The sequence below is a fragment of the Chenopodium album genome, chromosome 23 (genome assembly GCF_948465745.1).
Source record: "Chenopodium album chromosome 23, dcCheAlbu1.1, whole genome shotgun sequence".
Classification (NCBI taxonomy): domain Eukaryota; kingdom Viridiplantae; phylum Streptophyta; class Magnoliopsida; order Caryophyllales; family Amaranthaceae; genus Chenopodium; species Chenopodium album.
In genome coordinates, this window is record NC_137856.1 from 36253821 (window position 1) to 36278138 (window position 24318).

At 39.8% G+C, this 24318-nt stretch overlaps 3 protein-coding genes and 1 long non-coding RNA gene across 4 annotated transcripts; all 4 read left to right on the forward strand.

The window, feature by feature from the left end:
- The first annotated feature begins 1035 nt into the window (after nt 1-1035).
- Nucleotides 1036-7092, forward strand: LOC145607996 (uncharacterized). The gene is made up of 15 exons (XM_081663594.1): nt 1036-1790; nt 2709-2830; nt 2923-3011; nt 3093-3128; nt 3382-3475; nt 3645-3690; nt 3787-3887; nt 4092-4150; nt 4277-4855; nt 4964-5080; nt 5180-5748; nt 5863-5998; nt 6086-6154; nt 6269-6415; nt 6530-7092. Exons 1-15 carry the CDS (start codon nt 1573-1575, stop codon nt 6641-6643), a joined length of 2496 nt encoding a protein of 831 aa, XP_081519720.1. The 5' UTR covers nt 1036-1572; the 3' UTR covers nt 6644-7092.
- Nucleotides 7093-7363: 271 nt separating this feature from the next.
- On the forward strand, nt 7364-7973 carry LOC145607999 (uncharacterized). The gene is made up of 2 exons (XR_014105692.1): nt 7364-7497; nt 7602-7973. It is a non-coding gene; the product is annotated as an uncharacterized LOC145607999 (long non-coding RNA).
- A 2723-nt stretch (nt 7974-10696) lies between these two features.
- LOC145607997 (uncharacterized) lies at nt 10697-12510 on the forward strand. The gene is made up of 2 exons (XM_081663595.1): nt 10697-11442; nt 11561-12510. The coding sequence occupies exons 1-2, from the start codon at nt 10852-10854 to the stop codon at nt 12215-12217; spliced, it is 1248 nt and encodes a 415-aa protein (XP_081519721.1). The 5' UTR covers nt 10697-10851; the 3' UTR covers nt 12218-12510.
- Nucleotides 12511-20552: 8042 nt separating this feature from the next.
- LOC145607998 (F-box protein At5g52880-like) lies at nt 20553-24229 on the forward strand. The gene is made up of 6 exons (XM_081663596.1): nt 20553-20901; nt 21543-21697; nt 22248-22335; nt 22516-22715; nt 23317-23450; nt 23929-24229. Exons 1-6 carry the CDS (start codon nt 20717-20719, stop codon nt 24040-24042), a joined length of 876 nt encoding a protein of 291 aa, XP_081519722.1. The 5' UTR covers nt 20553-20716; the 3' UTR covers nt 24043-24229.
- Nucleotides 24230-24318: the final 89 nt, after the last annotated feature.

Sequence of the window (24318 nt, forward strand, 5' to 3'; positions counted from 1 at the left end):
CGTACTTTGACCTTAATAATCCATTATTTGACGTTGATTGTCAACAACATGATATGTTACACTCTTAACGTTTACCTATTTTGATTTTACATGTTATCACAAACATTCTACAAACATAATTATCACCATTCAATGATTTGATCTATATAATATAACATTGTACTAGTGTATGGTTATTGCAAATACAATTATATCTCGAGTTGATTGATTAAATACTTTCTTAAAAGTTTAAGTAGGCCAGATTTACAAGTTAATCATGTTGAATCGACTACTAGTATGGTCTAATGGCCATGTTATTGGAGGAATCTAATTATAGCTAGTCAATTGGCATTGTGCATAGTGATGGTTTGATATGTTCAAGCATGTTTATTAAAAATGTTGTTCATTTACTAAATAAACGAATATAAACAAGCTTATTCATTAACAATACTTTCTTCTTTTCTTTTATAGCAACACTCCGACTTTAATATATTTGTTAATGTTAACAAAAGTTAGTCATGTGCCATTTTATTAGATTTATCTAACTCTATACTTTTTAATATCAAAATTTTATATATTTTACATATTAGTAATAAAAGATATTAACAAGTGAAATGACGCATCAAATATGTAATGAGAAGTTTTGCAATAAAAAAAAAAAAATAAATTAAAAAAAAACAGAGAAAAGTACTTCAACCATCTATTCATATATTAAAACAAACTTTGTTATGATAATTACCTAGAATCAATGAAAAAAATTGTCACAAACTTGCAATTTCTTCGTATAACATGACATTTCAAATTACCGTAAAATTAGCTGAAATCTAAAAACAATGAATTATATTGCTCATAGTATACAAATTGGAAAATATACATTTTTTTTTTTTTTGTACTTCAATTAAAAAAATAGCGACAATGCCACATTAACAAACCAAATTATATGGGAAAGAACAAAAAAGGCGGGGGTGAGTCAGAAAAATCTCCCCTGAAAAAAAAAAACCAACCAATTACGGAGTACAAAACTAAAAATTATTTTTAAAAAATTTTCAATCAAAATTAAATTGGAGTCGGAAAAATGTGGACTCTCCTTCGTCTGTAAGTCAGAAAAAGTTCACTACACAACTGTGTGCCCAATTGCTTTTTTTCTCTTCTTCCTTTTTGATTTTTTAATTTTTATCAAACAATTAATTAATCAATTGATCAATCAATACAATACTACTGTAATAATTATACAGAAAGCATTTATTTTCCCTTTTTTTTTTTAATTTTATTTTTAAGCAAAATGCATAATAAACCCCCTATAAATAGGATGAGATAGAACATCACACAACAATTACAAAGCTTCATACAATGATACAAACCATTGCTTGTTGAAAACCAACACACCCACCAAACCAAACCCACCCAATTAAGCAATAATTCCCCACATTTTTTTGTCTTCATTTTCTCTCTCTTCCCCTAAAATTACAACCCATTTCATCAAAAAATATTGAATCCTCTGTTTTTTTGTTAAAAATTTCATCTTTCTATGATTATTTTGCTCACATTTCAAGAAAAAGATTGAATCTTTTTTGGTAAAATAAAGGGAAAAAAATGGAGCAAAAGAGTTTTTTGTTATCAGCATTGAGTGTTGGTGTTGGTGTTGGAGTTGGGCTTGGATTGGCATCTGGCCAAACTGTTGGTAAATGGATTGGTTCTAATGAATCTTTGGATAGCATCTCTGCTGATCAAATTGAAAATGAGTTAATCAGGCTTCTTGTTGATGGCAAGGATACTAAAGTTTCATTTGATGAATTTCCCTATTATTTAAGGTAATTTTATTATTTAATTTTAATACTTCCCCCCCCCCCCCCCCCCCCCCCCTTTTTTTCCAAAATAAAAAAGACATGATTTTTGTTATTTTCCCCTGTTTTTTTGATAGATATTGTTTTTTGGATAGAGTTGTGGATAAATAAAGGTTGTACCTTTATGATTATTGTTGGGTTTTTATGGGTTTGATTATTTCTGGGGTTGTATGAATCTGTATCTTTTTGAATCATACATGATATAAATCTTGATGCTGAACTGGGTTTTATGCAATTTTTAGAACATGTTAGATTTTGTGAATATATGCTTTTAAAGATACTATTTTATATGAGTTTTTGTGAAAACCTTTTTTTTTTTTTGGAATAATATCATGATCCCAGGAATAGTTTCTGTGTCATTAGCTAAATATTATTGGAAAAGATGCAACTAAATTTGAGTATTAGTATATTCTTTCCTAACTTCTGAGGGTTTTAATTTACTGTATGGTTTTCTGGGTAAATCTGTAATTCAATTATTGTGGCAGTCATTTTGTAATTTGATGCTGAAGTTATAGTTAATGATGATTAATAGTATTTCTTAGTGCCAGATTTGATAAATTGGTAAAGTTACAACTTTAATCTTGGATACAAGTTAGGTATGATCTTTGGTGAAATTTTCAAGGGTTTTTTTTTACCCTCAACTCAGTAAATTACTTTACTGATTTTGTTTGAATCTTGAGTAATGATGTGATGAAATAATCTCATACGAACTGTCTTAATCTGGAGTTTCAATTAATGATTTGTAAGAATCATAGTTTAAAATCTAAATCCATATGAAAAGAATAAAGATGAGTTATGATACTGATTAAGGATGTGGCTTTTTGCTATTAAGATCTTGTTAATTTAGTGATTTTGACAACCTTTGGCTTATGATGTTGATGACAGTGAACAAACCAAAACACTATTGACAAGCGCGGCATATGTACATCTGAAGCATGCCGAAGTTTCCAAGTTCACTCGAAATCTTTCACCTGGAAGCAGAGCAATTCTGCTATCAGGGCCAGCTGGTATGTGATCTTTCTATGTCTCTAAGTAATTTTAGTTTTGTTAGTTGTTACCTTATGATAAATGTTTGATTTTCAATCTACTTCTCTTGCAGAACTCTACCAGCAATTGCTCGCTAAAGCGTTGGCAAACTACTTTGATGCTAAGTTGCTTCTGTTGGATGTTGCTGACTTCTCCATGAAGGTAAATATCCCTTTGATTGAGTAGACCTGTTAATAATTTGTTGAATTTGCACTAATGTTCATTTGATATTGGTTCTTGCAGATGCAGAACAAGTATGGCTGCAACAAAAAGGAACATGTAAGCTCTCCCTTTACAATTACAATTTCTATTCCTTTAGATTCTGAATATGGTGCCAGCTAATCTAAACACTCGATATGCTTTGCTTAAAAGATGCCAAGCTTCTCTCATATAGCATCATTGAGGCAGAATTGATCTTTCAAATTTTTTTTTTTTTGACCTGTGTTTTTGTTGATTCACCTGATATTTATGTATAATAGAATAAAGTTTCCATAATTATCTTTGCTCACCTTGTCATTTTATTATGCTTTAGCGAATTTCAAAGTCCATATCAGAAGCAACATTGGGACGTATGTCCAGCGTGCTAGGCTCCTTCTCTATCCTTCCTCCAAGGGATGTGCCTAAAGGTATATAACTTAATTTCTTCTTTCTTAAATATCATTTGTGAGTTTGAAGGATAGTAACTAGCTTGTAATTTTGCATTTGTCAATTAATTCAAAGTATATGCTTTGACATACCAGTATTTTTTGCTACCTTCTTGGCCTTCTCAGTAGTTCTCATGACTGTTTCTTTCAGGCACATTGCGCAGGCAAGCAAGCACTACAGATTGCATCAAATCCGGGTATAGTACCTTTGATGTTGTTGTTGGATTATTAAAGAGACAGTGTACAGCTATTTTATTTTAGTATGTTAGTTCTGAGCTTATACTTTTGTGTAGGTCTGGAGATGGTGCTAGTTTCCCTCCCAAGCATCGGAGAAATGCCTCAGCATCAACTGATTTGAGTAGCCTTGCTTCTCAATCCTCTTCAGCAAACTCAGGTCTTGTCTTTATACCAATCTTCTGCTAGCTAGCAAATTCTAAACAGAACAAGAAAAACCTAGAAACATTTTTAAGCAAGATAACTTTGATTTGGCTTGATCCTATTTTGCTCAGTTTGCACATAATAGTGTATAATACGAATTGAATTTTGAATGTGTATTCTTAATCTGATTGGTGGTTCTTTTGATTAATTTTGGCTTCAGTAAAGCGCCCAACAGCCTGGTCATTTGATGAGAAGCTGTTTTTACAAGCACTTTACAAGGTGAGTATTAGAAATTCAGTGCTTTCTCATTAGTCCTTGTTAAGATAATACTCCTTCCGAACTCTATAATCATTATAGAGTTTGAACTATGGACAATTAAACTTAGAAATGTCACTTGATCTGCAGGTGTTGGTCTCCACATCGGAAAAGAGTCCCATCATATTGTACGTCAGGGACATTGAAAGACTGCTGCTTCAATCAGACAGGCTATACAATTTGTTTGACAAATTGTTGAGCAAGTTGAGTGGTTCAGTCTTGGTGCTTGGTTCTCGTATGTTAGATGCTAACACTGACTACGAGCAGGCGGATGATAGGCTTACCTTATTGTTCCCTTACAATATTGACATAAGGCCTCCAGTGGATGAGACAAATTTGGTTAACTGGAACTCCCAATTAGAAGAGGACATGAAGACGATCCAGTTTCAGGATAACAGGAACCACATTGCTGAGGTTCTTGCAGCTAATGATCTTGTTTGTGATGATCTAGGCTCTATCTGTCATGCAGACACTTTGACCCTTAGCGATCATATCGATGAAATTGTTATGTCTGCAATATCCTTCCATTTGATGAATAACAAGGAGCCAGAGTACCGAAATGGAAAGTTGGTCATATCTTCTGGCAGCTTGTCCCACGGGTTGAGTTTATTCCAGGAAGGCAAAAAAATGGGCAGAGCTAAGATGGAAACAAATGGTGAAACCGGAAAGGTTTGTCCTTAAAATTGATACTGTAATAAAATACAGGTTTACGAACAGACTAGCATTACTCAAGTGTACTTCACATGCTTATGTTCCATTTTTGAATGAAATTTTCAGGCAGTGGATGATAGTGCTGCAGTGAAGCCAGAGGGGAAGAATGAAACCTCTACTGGTGAAAACAAAGGCGAATCAGTCACTCTGACGAAGAATGCTGAGAATCCGCCCCCTGTGAAGGTAAGTTGTTTCTGATGCTTTTATTAAATTGATGACAGTAGAACCATCGTCAGCTTTATTTACCAATGTCTTTACTGAATATGAAATCATATTGAACAGGAAGTGGCTCCGGACAATGAATTTGAGAAGCGAATAAGGCCAGAGGTCATTCCTGCAAATGAGATAGGAGTTTCTTTTAATGACATTGGATCCCTGGATGAGATTAAAGAGTCCCTTCAGGAGCTAGTGATGCTTCCCTTGAGAAGGCCAGACCTATTCAAAGGCGGCCTTTTGAAGCCTTGCAGAGGTGTGCTGCTCTTTGGTCCTCCCGGTACTGGTAAAACTATGTTGGCCAAGGCCATTGCCAATGAAGCCGGTGCTAGCTTCATCAATGTGTCAATGTCCACCATCACATCAAAATGGTTTGGTGAAGATGAAAAGAATGTCCGAGCATTGTTCACACTTGCAGCCAAAGTTTCTCCCACCATTATCTTTGTAGACGAGGTTGACAGTATGCTTGGGCAAAGAACTAGAGTTGGAGAGCATGAGGCTATGAGGAAAATTAAGAACGAGTTTATGTCACATTGGGATGGACTTATGACTAAACCCGGGGAGCAGATTCTTGTTCTTGCTGCTACCAACAGGCCATTTGACCTTGATGAAGCCATTATTAGGCGATTTGAGCGCAGGTTTGTTCACTATTATTAATCATGCAATTGCTCTCTATATGAAGCATTCTTTGATATTGTCATTTGTAGTTGCAAATTTCCATTGACTAAACTCTCAAATCTTTTTCATCACAGGATAATGGTGGGTTTGCCAAGCATTGAGAATAGAGAGAAGATCTTAACCACTCTTCTGTCTAAGGAGAAAGCCGAAAATTTGGACTTCCATGAGCTTGCTACCATGACTGAAGGATACACCGGAAGTGATCTGAAGGTATATAATCCTCTCAATAACTTGGAAACATTGTATTATGCTATAATTAATGCTTATAATTTACCTTCTGTTACGTCTTTCCAACAGAATCTTTGTATCACTGCTGCATACCGTCCTGTTCGTGAGCTGATCCAGAGGGAGAGGCAAAAGGATTTGGTTAGTGATATCTTCTGATGCTTCCCTATTTTTTTCCTGGAGTGATTAGGGAAGAAAAATTTCTTGAAATACTTGTATTGCCTTTTAGCCTAATTTATACCACTGATCTTACAGGCAAAGAAAAAGAAAGCCCAAGAAAATAATGATGATTCTGCTGATGCTTCATCTGAGAAAAAAGAAGATGAAAAGGAGGCTGAGACCCCCGAACCAATTATTTTGAGGCCTATAAATATGGAGGATTTGAGGCAAGCAAAGAATCAGGTAATGAATTGTAAAATTCAAGAGTATTGACACTCATAGTTGTGATCTTCTTAGCTTATGAAATTCAAAATTTATTTCAGACGTTTAATCTGCTGTAATGTTTTTGCTCTGCAGGTTTCTGCTAGTTTTGCATCAGAGGGTGCAGTAATGAATGAACTAAAGCAGTGGAACGAGCTGTATGGAGAAGGCGGATCAAGAAAGAAGGAGCAGCTTACTTACTTCTTATAGAAAGGCTGTCCATCACACATTCAGCAACAATGATTTCAGGCTTTTCTATGAAGCTCTAAGTGAAGTCCGAGGACATTTTATAGCAAAGGAATTTACTTGAAAGCTCCATTGCCGGAGTCCTCTTTGGCAAGGAAATTACAAGACAGAAGGAAGCAATCCATTTAATCTGTATTTCTTGTTGGCACGTTTAGTGAACGTATTTGAAAAGCGAGTTATAGAAATAGGTGCAATGTGAGCTTACATATCTACTTACCATATTCAATATTATGAGTTTGCTCATGTTGTAAGCCTATGCAATGCAGTATGTAATTAGATTTTTAGAAAATGAACAAACTATTATATTTTCTCTCTGTCACTATTGGGTGTAATTTATGTACCAGTTACTGTGGCAGTAGCCATTTGTACTATATGCTTAATTTAACTTACAATTAGTATTTGTTCTGTCTCTACTACTTTGATTTTAGGGAGTAATGCATAATGCTTAATACAGAAGCTGGTTTGCAAACTTCTTCTGTTGTTGTACGAAGCACATACGCATGATCATAGAAACATAACTTGGTTTTTTTCTTTCTTTTTTCGAAGAAAGAAACATAACTTGTTAAAACTACATAGTTTGATCATGATCTATTTAAGCTTGCATATTCAGCTTATAGAGTTCAAGAGCTTGATTAGAATTGGTGAATTGGGTATGTTTCTGTCTGATCCCGGCTCCACAGAGAACTTGGACTTGAGATCCTGATACTCCTATCGGCAAGCTGAGAACCTACACAATGAGAAGAAGTTAGCTAACCCCGGGGTGATCCGGGGATAACCACTCCGATGATAAAGTCAGAAAGGTGTTTAAGAAAAAGAAAGTAAGAGAGAGAGAAAGTAGAGAGAGATTAGAGAGATAAAGAGTGTAATTAATGTCCTCATTAATGAGGTCTTACCTACTATTTATAATGGTTTATCTTGACAGGTGGCTCTCATCCATGCAGAGCCTTTTGTGCCAAGTGTCGAGCTTCTGTTGCCACGTGTTACATTTCGGTGGGCCGACATGTCTTCAATCTGTGACATATCAGCATCTTCTCCATGATTACTAAAACCTGATCATGTTTTCATAAGATATCGGTCATGCCAGATATCATCCCATACAATTAGCCCCCCAAGTGAGGACGTATGATTACTCATCATCGTGCTCAGTTTATACCAATAACAAGCTGATTCCGACGAAACAAACTTTGGGTTCCACATCTCATTCTTTAGAGTTTTCCTTGTGGTGTAAATTCTACTGTAGCAACGTTTCTTGTACTCTGTCAAGCACCACTTGTTAACAAAGTTTTACTACTGATGTTGTTGTCTTGGCTTCGTCACAATTCATCTTACTTGCTTGCTTGATTTATATCCAGATAAATTAGCTTGCACATATGTATTGTAGGTCTATATTTAAGCTCTATGTTCTTTTGCTGAGAAGTTTTATACTTGTATAAACTCCATTTCCCCCCCAAGTGACCTTGTGTGCTGATAGCAGACAAGGTCTACTTTCTGTAAACTATCTGGGAGCGAAAAACTCCGTTTTCCCCCCCCAAGTGACCTTGTGTGCTGATAGCATACAAGGTCTACTTGCTGTAAACTATCTGGGAGCGAAAAACTCCGTTTCCCCCCCCAAGTGACCTTGTGTGCTGATAGCATACAAGGTGTACTTGCTGTAAACTATCTGGGAGCGAAAAACTCCGTTTTCCCCCCCAAGTGACCTTGTGTGCTGATAGCAGACAAGGTCTACTTGCTGTAAACTATCTGGGAGCGAAAAACTCCGTTTTCCCCCCCAAGTGACCTTGTGTGCTGACAGCAGACAAGGTCTACTTGCTGTAAACTATCTGGGAGCGAAAAACTCCGTTTTCCCCCCCAAGTGACCTTGTGTGCTGATAGCAGACAAGGTCTACTTGCTGTAAACTATCTGGGAGCGAAAAACTCCGTTTTCCCCCCCAAGTGACCTTGTGTGCTGATAGCAGACAAGGTCTACTTGCAATAAAATTGAAGTGTAACCGTTCCTAAAAATATATTTTACTAATTTTTTTTTTAGGCGGGAAAATATTTACACGTGTCACAAATCCTGCCGTTGCTTTTTGAAAGGGCTTGTTAATTAACAGCCGCAGGATTCCTGAACCGCCTTTCATTTCAATTGGCGATTCAGTTTTTCCTTTTTAGATCAAAAATCCACCATTTTTACCATTTCACACCTCTTCTCCTTCTTAATTTTCTCCCGAAAGAAATTCTTATCAATCTTGCGCTTAGTTTGTGCATTTCGTCTCGTCGGGCGTTCCTTCTCTTTCTTCGTCGCTTTCATCTGTAAAAGGCGTTCCTTCTTTTTGCGATTTTCTTCGAAGGTATTTTCGTACCCTAACCCTTGATTTTTATGCTGTTTTATGTGCTTATATTCAATTAAATGTCTGAGGATAGTGTTGAAGAGAACTTTCCTAACCTTAGTACTGCTAGGCGTCGTTTAATTAGGCAGTCTTTAGGTAAAGAAACTGGTAGTAATAGGGGCAATTCATCTTCCCTTTCTGACAATATCGACTATCCCTTTGAGACGTTAACTTCTGAAGAAGAAAAACGTGCTTTTATGATACATAGGACTATTGCTCACCGTGAAAGTGCCTTTCACCCCTTTAACCCTGATATTCCTGCCGATACTGAAATTCTTGACGTTGAGCCTGTTAGTGTCCGTTATCACTTACGCAACTTTACTGGGAGACGCTATTTTAACCAATACGGCACTAACGTTGGCAATATAGGTATTAACACTATGCCAAGGGTAAGGAGTACCAGTTATCAGCCTGAAGTTGCTGCTCGTGAAGCCGCCGAGGCTGCCAAAGCAGCTAAGGCAGCTGAGGCCGCTAAGGTGGCGGAATCTAGTAAAAGACCTGGTCAAGGTCAGGTTATAAGTTCTTCTTCAGAAGAACTTGGGGACGACATCCCACCAAACCCCCAGGAAGGTCAGGTATCTCCTGTGCATGATTCTGCCGTCAACTCAGTTTTAGGAGATGACGAAGCTCAGGAAGATAGTGTAAATAACGAGAGTAGGGATAACATTGTTGATTTAACGGCTGAGGTTATCCAAGAGGAGAGTTTGGACGAAGGATACAATTCCGAGACTGACAGGGCTGAATTCCGACAACCCATAGTCCTTGCCAACGATGGAAAAGTTGCGAAGGAAACAATAAGTGAAGCTTTTAGGAAAACGGCAATTACAAAAGATTACTGCCGTCGTGCGAAGAGGTTTTTTAATCTTCCTGACGGCTATGAGTTGTCTCTTACTCCATCTGGTGCTTCAGTATTGGATTGCCCAGCCGGGTCCGTGGCCGTTTATCTGAAACATCTAGACTTCGGTCTCCGTTTTCCCCTACACCCATTTGTAGCCAAAATTTTGAAGGCCTGGAACGTTTGCTTAGTTCAGCTAACCCCTCAAACTATTCGTGCCGTTATTGCCACAGTTTGGGTTATGCTTTATCGGAACTACCCTTTGACCCTTAATGTATTTCGGCGGCTAATTACCCTGAAGAGAGATGGACAGTCTGATGGGTGGTGGTCTTTGTACACTCAACCTCACAAATATACCGTCCATCCAAAACTTTCTAGCTGCAAAAACTGGAAGGACAAGTTTTTCTTCATGTCTGTTCCAGATGATTATCCCTTGAGAAGGACTTTTTTCAAGCCTCATCCTCATTTTGACTCAATCCCCGAGAGAGATCTCGGGAAACATGAAGAGAGGGCCGTCAATCATTTTGACGTTTCCGAATTCGACGAAGGTGACGGCAGAGTCCGTCTCATTCCTGCGGTGTGGGTGCCGAATGTGAGTTACATTCTGGGCAACGCGCCGCTATCACGCGTCGGTCTCTGTTGGACTGACCAGCATGGTATAACTTACTTTTCCTTTTACTCCTATGCACTCTCTTATTTCTATGACGAAGACGGCATAGCTTACATGCTACTTTCCTCGTCCTTTCTTTATTATCATTTGTATCTCTCTCCCTTTTTTTTTTGCATTTTACCGATTTTTTTTATTTCTTTTTCTAGGTACCGATAAGTTGGATAATAGGCTACTCGGCCTATCTGCTGACGGGACTAGGGTTATCAGGCGGTGTCCCAAAGCTTGCGATCCGTACGACACCCTTGCTACTGTTTGCGGTCGCGCTCCAGCCATCAGTGCTAAAAGAAGAGCTGAGATCATGGCCGATGAGAATGCTAAGAAAAGAAAACTTACACCTCTTGCCAATCGGCGGGGTGGGATCGTGATCTCAAGCCCTCGGCAACCTGAAGGGCGTGCCGAGAAGAGAAGGGATCAATCGGCGCCCGAGAAAAATAAAGAGCAGTCGGTTCCTGAGAAGACCCCGACTGCCAGCCAAGTTAAAAGCCCCGAGGCCATTGTGAAGAAGGTCATTCAGGGTATTGAGATTGAAGATCTCACCTCTGCCGAGTCTCCCCCTCAGCCTCAGGTTACAACCGTAATCGCTCCTACGACAGTTGGGTCGGACTCCAGCATTCCGGCCTTGACTTATCGATCCAATCAGTGGATCGAACGAGTGTCTGGACGGTTTCCAGAGGAAGTTTTAAGGGGGTTTTCTGTCCCTCCTGGCCATTCCGGCGACCGCTGGCAACCAGCCATGGATGTCGGCCGGAATGAATCCATGATAACCGACGACCCTATGCAAGGTGGGAATCTCGGTTACCGGCTGCTGAGTAACCTGACGCTGCCAATGGACAGACCCGCTGGTCCAATCGGCCCCCTTGCTGCGTCTCATATGCATAATTTGATGAAGGTTAGTGTATTACTTACGCGTATATACTTATCGTCTTTATCTCTTATTACTATTGGTATTTCTATATATATATTTCAAGTACTGATATCGGTTTTTTTTTTTTTTATGTATCGTACAGGCCGTCATGTCTGGCACAGAATTGGTTGAGATGTACCGCTATTACCAGGAAAAACATCATCAAGCATCTGCCAACGAAAGCGCCATGCAGGAGGCCATCAAGAATGCTGAAAAGGCCCTCAGTGATCTGAGGAAGATAAAAGAAAATGACGACAAGGAGATGTCGGCCTTGAAGATCAAGGCTAAGAAAGTTGCTGGGTTAGAGTCGGAAGTGCAGAGTCTGAAGACTCAAATTGCCAAAAAAGATGAAGCCATCCAACGTCTTCCTTCCGTCGAGAAGAACCTCGAAGATGCCAAAACCAAAATTAAGAGCCTTGAAGAGAAGGTTCAAAAAATGGAGGCTGACAAACCTGGTATTCGTCAGCGTGCGGTTGGCCGTTATCTAGCGTCCGATGAGTTCTGCTCCAAACTCCAAGACCGTTTCGATGGGGGTTGGACTGCTGCTCAGAGGTGTATTGCCCACGCCGCCGGTTGGAAGAAGGATGATTGGGCAAAAGTTGAGAAGGCTTTCAGCGAGGAAGCCTATAAGATTCCTTCCGGCTTTGAGGCGCAGCAATTCTCCGAAGAAGACTTATTTAACTTGGCGCCAACTGCTGATGACGGCCCCAGCAACCCCAGTATTCTGGACTCCCCGGTGCCTGAAAACGGTCAATCTTGAAGGGGCGGGCAGTCATCACCGACATCTTCTTGTGGGTCTTGTATCATTGGGCCTTATCAGCTATAACTTTACTTGTTTTTTGTATGTATGGACATTTCTTTTGACAGTGCTGTTTTATCGGCATATACCCTTTTTTTGTGGTGATGCCTGTCGATTGTTATTTTTATCTATTATGTATTAACTGTGTATAAATTTGTACACTTTTCGCTATAACTGTATTGCTCTCTATCTGCTATTTTCTAACTTGTTTACAATTATTCCAGTATGATAACTGCATAATCTTGCAAATTAAGCATATATATAGAGAAGAACTTGTAAAAAATAAAACTTACTTGGTAGTTTGCTTGAAATCTGCCACTGAAAGCTCTCTAAAGAATGTCGGCCTCTGTAGATACCAGACTTCGAAACTTCATCCTTGGTGGACACTTTATCAAGACTGCATTTTAAAAGGTGCCGACATACTATGGATACCATTATTGTACTGAAAACTTTAAACATTTTTTGAAATTTTAAATATTCTTCAAATAACATATCATCATGCAAGCAACATACCATACAACCTCCAATAGCATATAATATATCCAAATAACATATCCAAATAACATATCATCATGCAAGCAACATAATATATCATTATGGTACTCCTTGCCCCCCTCAGTATACATAGTTCTTCTCGGAGCTATGTATACTGATTCGTAACCGGCTGTTGGTGGTTCAGATTATAACAACGGTCACCCACTGCTTTGATATTACAGTCAGTTAGGTACCCTCTCGGCGATCACATTCTGAGCTATGCCTCATGTCGGCATATACTCGAATTGATTTGGCCGGTATTTATACTTTGAACCAGCAACCTCATGAGTTAACGTATACAACTGGTCAGGTTGTATAACTGTTAACTGCATGGAAGCGGTTTTGAGCTGTCCGTCCCATTTAACGATGTTTTGTTAAATGGAGGATGCCTATTGAAATGCACATTGTCTGAATACTTCTTCATTCATCACCGATATCTTTGTCCGATATCAGCTTCAAAAAGTGAGGTTTATTCTCTACACATAGTATTTTTTCAATACAGCTGAATTCCATACATTCTTTAGAGGAGTCCCATCCAAAGTTTCCAAGTAGAATGACCCTTGGACGATGATAGCTTTAATCCGATAAGGTCCTTCCCAGTTTGCAGTCAGTTTCCCGTCTTCATTTCCCTTACCGGTTGCGGCGGTTCTTCGTAGCACCAGATCCCCTATCTGTAACGGCCGATGGGATACCCTTCTATTATATGCCCTAGACATTCTTTCCTTGAATGCAGCTGACTTAACGGCTGCTTTTTCTCTTAGTTCTGGCAAGAAATCCAGTTGTTGTCGTAGGAGTAAATCATTTTGATCTTCACAGTAATGCTGAACTCTGAATGTCGGCAGTCCAACTTCTGCCGGTATGACTGCTTCTGTCCCAAAAACCAGGTTATATGGTGACTCTCCTGTGGCCTCTCTTATTGTTGTCCTATTTGCCCACAATATCTCCGGTATCAAATCTGCCCACAAACCCTTTGCATCTTCGATTTTCTTCTTTATGGCCGTTATGATCTGCTTGTTTGCTGCTTCTGCCTGGCCGTTTGATTGTGGATGGCATACTGCTGCATATGCAAACTTCACTTTATACATCATCAGAAGATCTTTGACTGGCTTGCAATCAAATTGAGTTCCATGATCAAAAACCATCGCCATCGGCAACCCAAACCTTGTAAAGATATTTTTCCATATAAACTTCTTCACTTCTGCTGCCGTGATCTTTGCTACCGGCTCTGCTTCTATCCACTTTGTGAAGTAGTCAATTCCTACTATCAGATATTTTCTGCCTCCTGTGGCTGATGGGAACGGCCCTACTATATCCATTCCCCACTGGGCAAATGGAACTGGGTTTAATATCGGCGTAAGGTCATTTGGGGGGAGGTTGATAACTGGGGCATACTTTTGGCACTTCTCACATTTTCTAACATAAGCCAAAGCATCGGCGTTCATTGTCGGCCAATAGTATCCCCTTCTCATAGCTTCTCTGGACAGGGCTCTTGCCCCAAGATGATTTCCACAACTTCCTTCATGCAATTCTTCCATTAACTTTACCGATTCAGATCCTGTTATGCATCTCTGTAACGGCAGTGAAAACCCTCTTTTATATAACTGGCCTTGATACATAACAAACCACACACTATCCTTCTGTAACTTCTTTAACTCCCCCTTGTCTGTCGGCCCTACACCATGAATAATGTATGCCAGTATTTTATCATACCACTGATCCCCTATCTCAACAGAACAGACAGTTGCCGGTATCTCATCTATGCTTCTCTGCCTGAGTATCTCAACCATTACTGTTCTCTCCAGGTCATTAAAACTTGAACTTGCCAATCTTGCCAGTGCGTCTGCTTGAGCATTTTTCAATCTGGGAACCAATTTAATCTCAAAGTATTGCAGCTGAGCCGCTAACTGCTTCATTTTCTCCAAATACTTCACCATTGCCGGCTCTCGAGTTTCATATTCCCCACTGAACTGGCTTGACACCAGCTGTGAGTCAGTTGTCAGAACTAGCCGTTTTGCCTCTGCCGCTATCGATAGCTGCATTCCAGCCACTGCAGCTTCGTACTCGGCCTCATTATTTGTTGCCTTGAACTTGAATTTCATGGCGTATTCAAATATTTTTCCGTCTGGGGCCGTTATCACAATTCCAGCGCCTGCCCCCGTTGCTGTGGCTGACCCATCAACGGATACCTGCCACGTCCCCAACTCTTCTTCTTCATCTGTGTATGTGGTTTCTACAATGAAATCTGATAGTGCTTGAGCCTTAATTGATGTTCTAGGCTTGTAACTTATCTCATACTCCGACAACTCTACTGCCCATGCAAGTAACCTTCCAGACGTATCCATTTTTCGCAATGATTTCTCCAAGGGATGGTTGGTGAGGACTTCTATCGGATGTGCGTCAAAGTAAGGTCTTAACTTCCTGGCCGCTATTAATACAGATAAAGCCATCTTCTCTATAACTGGATATCTTCGTTCTGCCGCATTCAGAACATGGCTGACAAAGTAAATCGGTTGTTGACGTCTCTTCCTTTCAACCAACAAAACGGCTGCTACCGTTTTTGGTGACGCCGAGATGTATAACTGCAATACTTCTCCCTTCTCAGGCCTGGCAATTGTGGGAAGAGATTTGAGATGATTCCTCACTACTTCCAAGGCATCACTTTGTTCTTTTCCCCACTCAAACGCCTTATTCTTTCTCAGCACCATAAAAAACGGAAGAGCCTTATCAGCTGATTTGCTGATGAATCTGGTTAACCCTGCCATCCTGCCCGTTAACCTCTGTATATCACGAATGGTTTGTGGTTGTTTCATTTGAAGCACTGCATTCACCTTATCTGGATTCGCATCTATCCCTCGTTCACTGACCATAAAGCCCAGAAACTTCCCTGATCTCACTCCAAAAACACACTTCTCCGGATTCAGCTTCATTTGATACTTTCTCAAGGTTTCAAATGTTTCCTTCAAATCGGCTACATGGTCTTCTGTGCTCTTGCTCTTAACTATCGTATCATCTACATATACCTCAACATTCCGCCCTTTCTGTTTCTCAAAAATCTTATCTACCAACTTCTGATAAGTTGCCCCAGCATTTTTCAGTCCGAACGGCATTGCCTTATAACAATACACACCTGCATCCGTTATGAAGGCCGTTTTATTTCTGTCGGCTCTATGCATGCTGACCTGATGATACCCTGAAAAAGCGTCTAGAAAACTAAGCATTGCATGACCGGAGGTTGAATCAACCAGTCTATCAATCCGAGGTAGCGGATAGCAATCTTTTGGGCAAGCTTTATTCAAGTCTGTAAAATCTACGCACATCCGCCATTTCCCTGTCGGCTTTCTCACCATAACTACATTTGCCAACCATTCTGGATACGTGCAGGGCTCTATAAACCCTGCCGCCCAGAGCTTATTCACCTCGGCCTGGATCGCCTCTATTTTCTCAGTCGAGAAGTTGCGCTTCTTCTGCCTTATCGGCCTGAATTTTCTGTCAACATTCAGCTTATGTTCCATTACCTCAGGATGTATTCCTGGCATCTCACTGGCCGAGAACGCAAAGACATCAGCGTTCTCGCGCAATAAACTTATCAGATTGCACCTAGTCTCCACATCCATATCAGCCCCAACTTTCACTGTTCTACTGGGGTTGCCTGGCTGTAACTCAACTTGGATGGTTTCTCCTCCTGGCAACGGCCTTGGTGTTTCTTCGGGCCTTGCATCGAAGTTTTTCATGGCCAGATCTTGCACTGTCGGCTCACTCTCCTTTGCTGGGTTACATGGAACTGCAGTACTTCCAACTGGGTTCTTCAACGCTGTTACATAACAGGCTTTTGACATAACCTGGCCTCCATACACCTTTTCCACGGCTCCCAGGTTTGACACATAGGCTATAGCCAAATGGTATGTTGATACCACAGCCTGCATGTCATGAATTATCGGTCTGCCGATAATTGCATTATAAGCCGACTTGACATCCACCACTAAAAATTCTGCCATCACATCCCTTGCTTGTGGCCCATCACCCATCCTTACAGGCAACACAATACTCCCCTCTGGCCTCACTGTCGACCCATTAAAACCAATTACGGGATATGATACCGGCTTCAAGTATTGTCTTCCGATATTCATCTCTTTAAAGGCTTGAATGAACAGAACATTTGCCGAGCTACCCCCATCTACTAGTACTCTTTTGACATCAGCACCATTTATCCTGGTTATCAGGACTAACGGATCGTCATGCGGGAATACTACACCTCGTGCATCCTCTTCTGTAAATACAACTTGCGGTATTGATGCCGGCCGAGGACGATTGTCTATATCTAGAGCACACACCAGATGTCGGTGCTCCGCCAAATGTTTCTTTGCTCCACTAATCGTTCCCCCATGAATCGGCCCGCCCGTTATCACATCTACTCTTCCAGTAGATAACGGCGGCATTCCCGTGTCCCCTTGTCGGACTATCCTCCCTTGAGTCCTTTCGGGCCTCGCTTCTATTTGTTGCCTCTCAGCTATTTGCGCTGGTTGTTGATTTCTACCAGTATTCAACCGATACTGTGCTAAGTGCCCTTTTCTAATCAACTCCTCAATATTATCCTTCAACTGAGTACATTCCTCTGTGTAGTGTCCCACATCCCTATGAAACATACAATACTTCTTTACATCTCTAGACTTCGCCTTCATCGGAGTCGGCCTTGACCAATCTTCTCTATTCTGATTCACTGAGTAGATTGCGGCCCTTGGTGCATTCAGGGGAGTGTAGGTGCTGTATCTCATTGGGAGTCTTGTCGGCCTGGTATCTTGCCGACTTCCTCCTCCCCTTCCTGGGGCAGGAGCTCTTGACCTGTTTCCTCCAGATGAAGTCCCTTCATACTGACTTGGTCCCTTTCCAGCTGCCACATGTCTACTACTTGTTTTCATCAGCTCTTCACTTTTTATGTAATCATGGGCTTTACTGAACGCCGCTGCCAATGTCGGCAGGCTTTTTCTTGTTAGATATCTTTTGAAATCCGAATCAACCAACCCATTCATCAAAGCCATCACGGCTATCTCCTGTTGCAACCTCGGAATTGTGTTTGCCTCATTATTAAATCTCCTGATATAATCCCTCAAAGATTCATCCGGTTTCTGCTCTACAGCCATCAATTCTCCAGAAGTTCTCTGCCTTACACTATTACTGACATATTGCCCTACAAACATCTCAGTCAGTCTTTCAAAGCTGTCTACTGACCCAATTTCAAGGTTGTTGAACCAATCGGCTGCAGCCCCAATCAGAGTTGTCGGAAATACCTTGCACCAAACTGCATCCGAGTTTGTGTATAGCATCATGTGTCCCTCATAGGACGTTATGAATCTTGCTGGATCCCCTCTTCCATCATACCTACAAGTCGGCATTTTCACCTTCTCCATTGGTTGATCCAAGATGTGCTGGGCAAACGGGGATGCCCTTAACTGCACCACCGTGCGCACTGCTTGCCCTTCCACTTGCGAACTCCTTTGTTGCTGAGTTCTGGTGCTCATAGCACGGCTCGAGGATTGTTCATCCTGCCGTAATGTTGTATGCGTCCTTACCGGCGACTCATGTCGGGGCCTCCTTGACGGGTTCTCCAACTGATTATACTGTTCTTCTTGGTTTCGGTGCAATACTCCTCTTTCTGCCTGAGCAGCTTCTCTTTCAGCTCGTGCTGCCTCTGCTTCCTTCCTTTTCCTACTCATTGCACTCATCACCCTGGCAGCCGTTTCCAACTCATCCGGGGTGAATGCTGCCATAGGATCCTCTGCCTCCCCTCCTCCTGCTGGGGGAGTTATCGGCATTTGGAACTGGTTATCCTCTAGGGTATGGGTTTCATCTACTATCTCCACCTGGGGTTGTCCTACTGGTGTTCCATTGTTTCCAGTCATGATTGTTGTTGTTATACACGTGTTTTATTTTTGTGTGAGGTTCTTAGGCGATAGAAGTGATCAACTGCTACCCTCCTTCTAGCGCCAAATTGTTTCTGTCTGATCCCGGCTCCACAGAGAACTTGGACTTGAGATCCTGATACTCCTATCGGCAAGCTGAGAACCTACACAATGAGAAGAAGTTAGCTAACCCCGGGGTGATCCGGGGATAACCACTCCGATGATAAAGTCAGAAAGGTGTTTAAGAAAAAGAAAGTAAGAGAGAGAGAAAGTAGAGAGAGATTAGAGAGATAAAGAGTGTAATTAATGTCCTCATTAATGAGGTCTTACCTACTATTTATAATGGTTTATCTTGACAGGTGGCTCTCATCCATGCAGAGCCTTTTGTGCCAAGTGTCGAGCTTCTGTTGCCACGTGTTACATTTCGGTGGGCCGACATGTCTTCAATCTGTGACATATCAGCATCTTCTCCATGATTACTAAAACCTGATCATGTTTTCATAAGATATCGGTCATGCCAGATATCATCCCATACAGGGTAGATGGTTCGGGCGCATGAGTCGTGACTCTAACAATCTCACCTAGGACTTTTATGAGAATCGAACCTGGGATCCTATAGAATCGGGAGGAAAACTATAACCACTTGATTTATTTTTTATTTTTTATTTTTTTATTTTTTTATTTTTTTTTTTGACAAATTCAAAGTGCACTAATTTGGGTTTTTTCTTTCTTTCTTCAAACTCTAGATATTGCCAGTTTTTTTCATACACTTCTTTATTCTTCTCCTCCCTTTGTGTGGAAACTGGAAAGTGGCAAAGGGGAGAACCAAACACCCACCTCAACCACCACCGCCAAAAGCATTGGAAATTCCCAAACATTACTCTTAGGGGGCGTTTGGTAATTGGGAATTGGGGTTGGAAATGGGATTTTTAATCCCATTTGTTATAAAATCCCTTGTTTGTTAGGTGGGAAGGGGTTTATATGTGGGAAGGGGAATGGGTTTATATGTGGGAAGGGGAATGGGAATATATGCTCTCTATTCCCATCAAAATAATACCAGGGGGGCTGGTATTATGAGATGGGAATTGGGAGTAGGGGTGGCAATATCATCCAAACCCGATGGATAACCATCCACCCGATTTAAATATATGGATGAAAACCCGAACTTAAGCGGATGACGGATGGATGATGGATGGGTTGGGTGACGGATCGGGTCGGATACGGATGATGATACATCCAATCCATCATCCGATCCATCACCCGACCCATCCATCCACCCGTTAAATTTATATATAAAAAAATAAAAATAAATATTTTTTTAATAAATTAATGTCTATTGTAGTGTTAGGAATTGACATTTGTTTTTAATTTAGTAAAAAGGAACGAGTATTAGAAGGATGTATAAAAGTTTTAATTAATTGATCATTTTTTTTTTCAAATCTCAATTTTAATTATTAAAGTGCAAAGTTGTATTTATATATATATTTCACCCGAATTATCACCCGATCCACCCGATTCATCCATGGATGACGGATGGATCGGATGTGGACGAAGGAAAATTAGGTGATGGATGGGTCGGGTGATGGATGGATTTTTGGCGGATGGAGGCGGATGAAGCATCACCCGACCCACATCCGATCCATTGCCATCCCTAATTGGGAGGGGTCGTAAAATGACCATCTTGCCATTAATGAAAAGAAAGAAGGAAAGCTTTTGGTAAGGACATTTTTGTAATATTGTTATTTAATCCCTTCATATTTCTACTAACAACCAAACAAAGACTTAGGCTTATTTTTATGAATTCCCATCAACTTATTCCCAATCCCCATCCCACCCTCTAATCCCCAAACTCCCACTCCCACATGCCAAACGCCCCGTTAATTATTTTAATCTTCAATCGCTCCCACAAATTCCTTTCAAATTTCAATGGAAAATCTATTAATTTCAAAGACTAACATGAACCCTAATCTCTGTTTTCTTTAAAAAGTTTTGATTTTGATCTCTACCCATCAAATTACAAACACCAAAAATGTCAGAAGCATTAGAGAGATACCAAAAATTGGAAATGCGAAAATCACTTTTGCTCTCATACCGCTACCCAATGGCTTGCACAGAGCTTGCTGTTATTCTTCGAACAGCTTACTGCAAATCCCCTAAACCCCTTCAATCTCTTCTTCTTGAAGATACAATCGCCGCTTTTCGCCTCCTTCCTCAGTAATTTTCTCCTTTTTATCTAAATGTCTATTATGTTGAATTTGTTGTTATTGACATTGATTTTGATTTATAAACTATGGTCTAGTTTTTATGAATGTATAAAGTTTTGATTTTTGATTGATTTCCTGCTTCCTGTATATAAATTGGGTTGTTAGTGAATTGAATTGGGTTGCTATTGTCATTTATTTTGATTTATAATCTATGGTTTTTTTTTTTTTGAATATTTAAAGTTTTTGAATTTTGATTGATTGGCTGCCCTTTCTATACACTGAGTTATCAATGAATTGAACAGGGTTTGATTAATTTTCTTGTATGTGATTTGCTTGATGTTGTAGGTTTTATTCATTATTGCATTTTTCTTAACCTAATTAGTCTGTTTTTATGGAATTATAAAGTTTAGATTTTTTTAAGTGTATTGATTGTTCATTGAATAGAAGGTGCTAGTGAAATAATTCCTGATGGTTGTAAATTCAAATGATGATTTCATGGATTGCACAACTTGATGGTTAGACTCGGATTAGTGAGATACTGAGATTACATACCGAACATTTTGGTTTCTTGATGAATTTGCATGAAGTCTGGCATTGTTTTGTGCATCCTGATGAGCTGAACTCCTTCAATAACTTTAAGTTGTGTACTAGAATGCAGACACAAAGTGCTGTTTCAGCAGCTAACCTTCTCAGCCAGAATGCGGAGGCTGCTTTGCCAAAGCAGAAACGAAGTATAGCAGCGACAGAATTCAAGCAAGCAATGGTTGCTTACAAGAGACGTGCCAAAACTCAGCTGGAAGAAAAAGGTAGCATTTGCTGAGACCAAATGTTTAAATTAAACATAAAGCATTTAGAATTCTGCTATGAAAGGATCTAGGATTCCTGTCAGTTGGTCAATGTGTCTTTAAATTGTAGTTAGTTTCAGTGAGCACATAACTTAGCCTGCAGTGGCAAGGTCAATGAATGATGACTAAACTTGAGCTTAAATCTCGTCCTTTATCAAGAAGAGGAAAAAATTAGGCAATCGCTGTAATTCATCCAAATGCTATCTCAATAAGTGTAAATTTTGTTTTGCTGATATGCAAGAAGTCATAGGAAGGAATCAAACTATTAGAAATTCAGTTTATTTTCTAGGCGCTCTTTTTAAAATCATGGGAGTACTGTGATCCTACCACGCAAGGACACAAGATTGTAAGGATTTAGGTTGTAAGATAAATTATACTGTGACCAAGTCATATAAACTACGAGTATGAAACAAGAAACAAGATGTTTTATATCTTTGGTCTCTTGTCAAGTTGTCATTGTTTATGTATTTCATTTTGAACAGTTATATTGATGACAAAAATGACCTTTCAGATCCTGTCCAACTGCCTCAAGATGTTCTTTTACATCTCTTCAATTTCCTGGACCTGCGATCTTTAGTATCTGCTGGTATGGTGTGCCGGTAATATGCCTTGCCATGCTCTACATTTTAAAATGCTTTGCAGTTTCCATCGATTTTTGGAAAATCCAAACAATATGATGGAATTTTTATTTATGTATTTGCTTCATGTAACTTTAGCCTTCAAAGTGTTGTACAACTCTTGAATATCATAATAGCACTTGTTCATTGTTGTTTCTGAAGGTCATGGAATGCAGCAGCAACTGACAACCATCTTTGGCAGCTCCATTATAACTGCCATTTTGGTGACTCCCAGAGTATTTTGAAAGTCAAGGGGCTTCAAGGCGGTGTTACTGCTGAAGACCGGCAACCTACAGCTTCAAATGGTATTTTTAAAGATGCAAACTATGACTGGAAAGATGCTTTTAGAAGAGCATACTCGGGTACGTTATAATACTTCGTATTTGTATATTAATATGCTTTTGTATATATTCTCCCTCCTCTAAAGTTCATCCTGTTTTTGACTTCATTGGGAGACAATCACCGTTCTTCCAGGCGGGAAGAACTTTTAGAGACGAAGGGAGTTAATATTGCTTAGCAATATCCTGTTGGCATTGTTGTACTTTAGCTTTGACATTTCCTTTTTAGTAATTCTTACATCCCATAGAAAATGCCCACCATCTTAATGGGATGTCCCCTAAATTATAGTAGTTCAAAGGTTCCTACATTTATATTTCCTCTAAAAGACATTAACTTTAAGTCAAGATTCGTTGTTCGTTCAAAAACATACAACATACAAGTACTATTTTAGAAAACAAGGTGATAACACTTTTGACACAACACAGAAAATCAAAGGGAGGGGTAGTCTGGTTGCAGACCTCAATTTATTGTACTGTCAATTTGGTATGCCTTTTCAATAGACTGCTTTGTCAAGCCAGTTTTCTCCTTACATTGTCGTCAACATGCAATGTGGAGGTGATAGTAGGACACCTCTTCCAAGTCGTCTATCTGGCTTTCATTGACGTGTTTTTTATCTACTGCCAGGCCTTCCATCATGGAGATACAAGTATAACAGAGGATACTGTCGTCACTGCAGTTCAATTGTTTGGCTTAGCAACTTGAAGTGCCCAAAGAAACACTTGAGTCAACAGCAGCTGAGGCCCGTGTCACCTGACCAGGTCACTTTCTCAGCCTTTCTAAAAGATCTAGTTATCGACTTAATAGTTGTCTTATATACTTGGTTGCACTGTTGGCCTGTTGCATTATTTAAAGGTCAGCTGTATATGTACTTTATCTCCTGCCATCTCAATAGAAAACTCCATAACTGGCCTCCAATTGCTGCTAATTGCCTCATCTTGACACAAGTACATGGTCTTGACTTTTTTTTTTGGCTCCTCACTGCAGATTGTTAAATACATTTTTGATGATATGAAGATTTCATTTTTTTCAGCCTTTCTAAAAGATCTAGTATGGACTTAATAGTTGTCTTATATACTTGGTTGCACTGTTGCATTATTTGAAGGTCAGCTGTATATGTACTTTATCTCCTGTCATCTCAATAGAAAACTCCATAACTTGCCTCCAATTGCTGTTAATTGCCTCAATTTGACACAAGTACATGGTCTTGACTTTTTTTTTTTTGGCTTCTCACTGCAGATTGTTACATACATTTTTGATGATATGAAGATTTCATTGTTGATGCACAATAGTGATGGCGAATCAGATGATGAAGATCATGGTCACAAGTTCTGGGTATATATCAGGCATTAGTTCACCGAGGATGCTTGATTAAAAGAGCAAGAGCTGAGCATGCCGAAAATTATGATGTCTCTCTGAGACTAGCTTTGTTATGTCTCCAATATATGCTGTATAGAAATCGGTAGGGTATATTGGTTGTATAACAACGAATCTGAAATAAAATACGAGTACTATTCTGTTTTTTTTTTTTTTTTACGAATTCTCTGTTGGAGAGCGATTTCTAGTTTTCTACAGTCAGAATATATTTTTGCACCCCCATTTGACAGTGGGTGGACGTCTAAAGTCCTC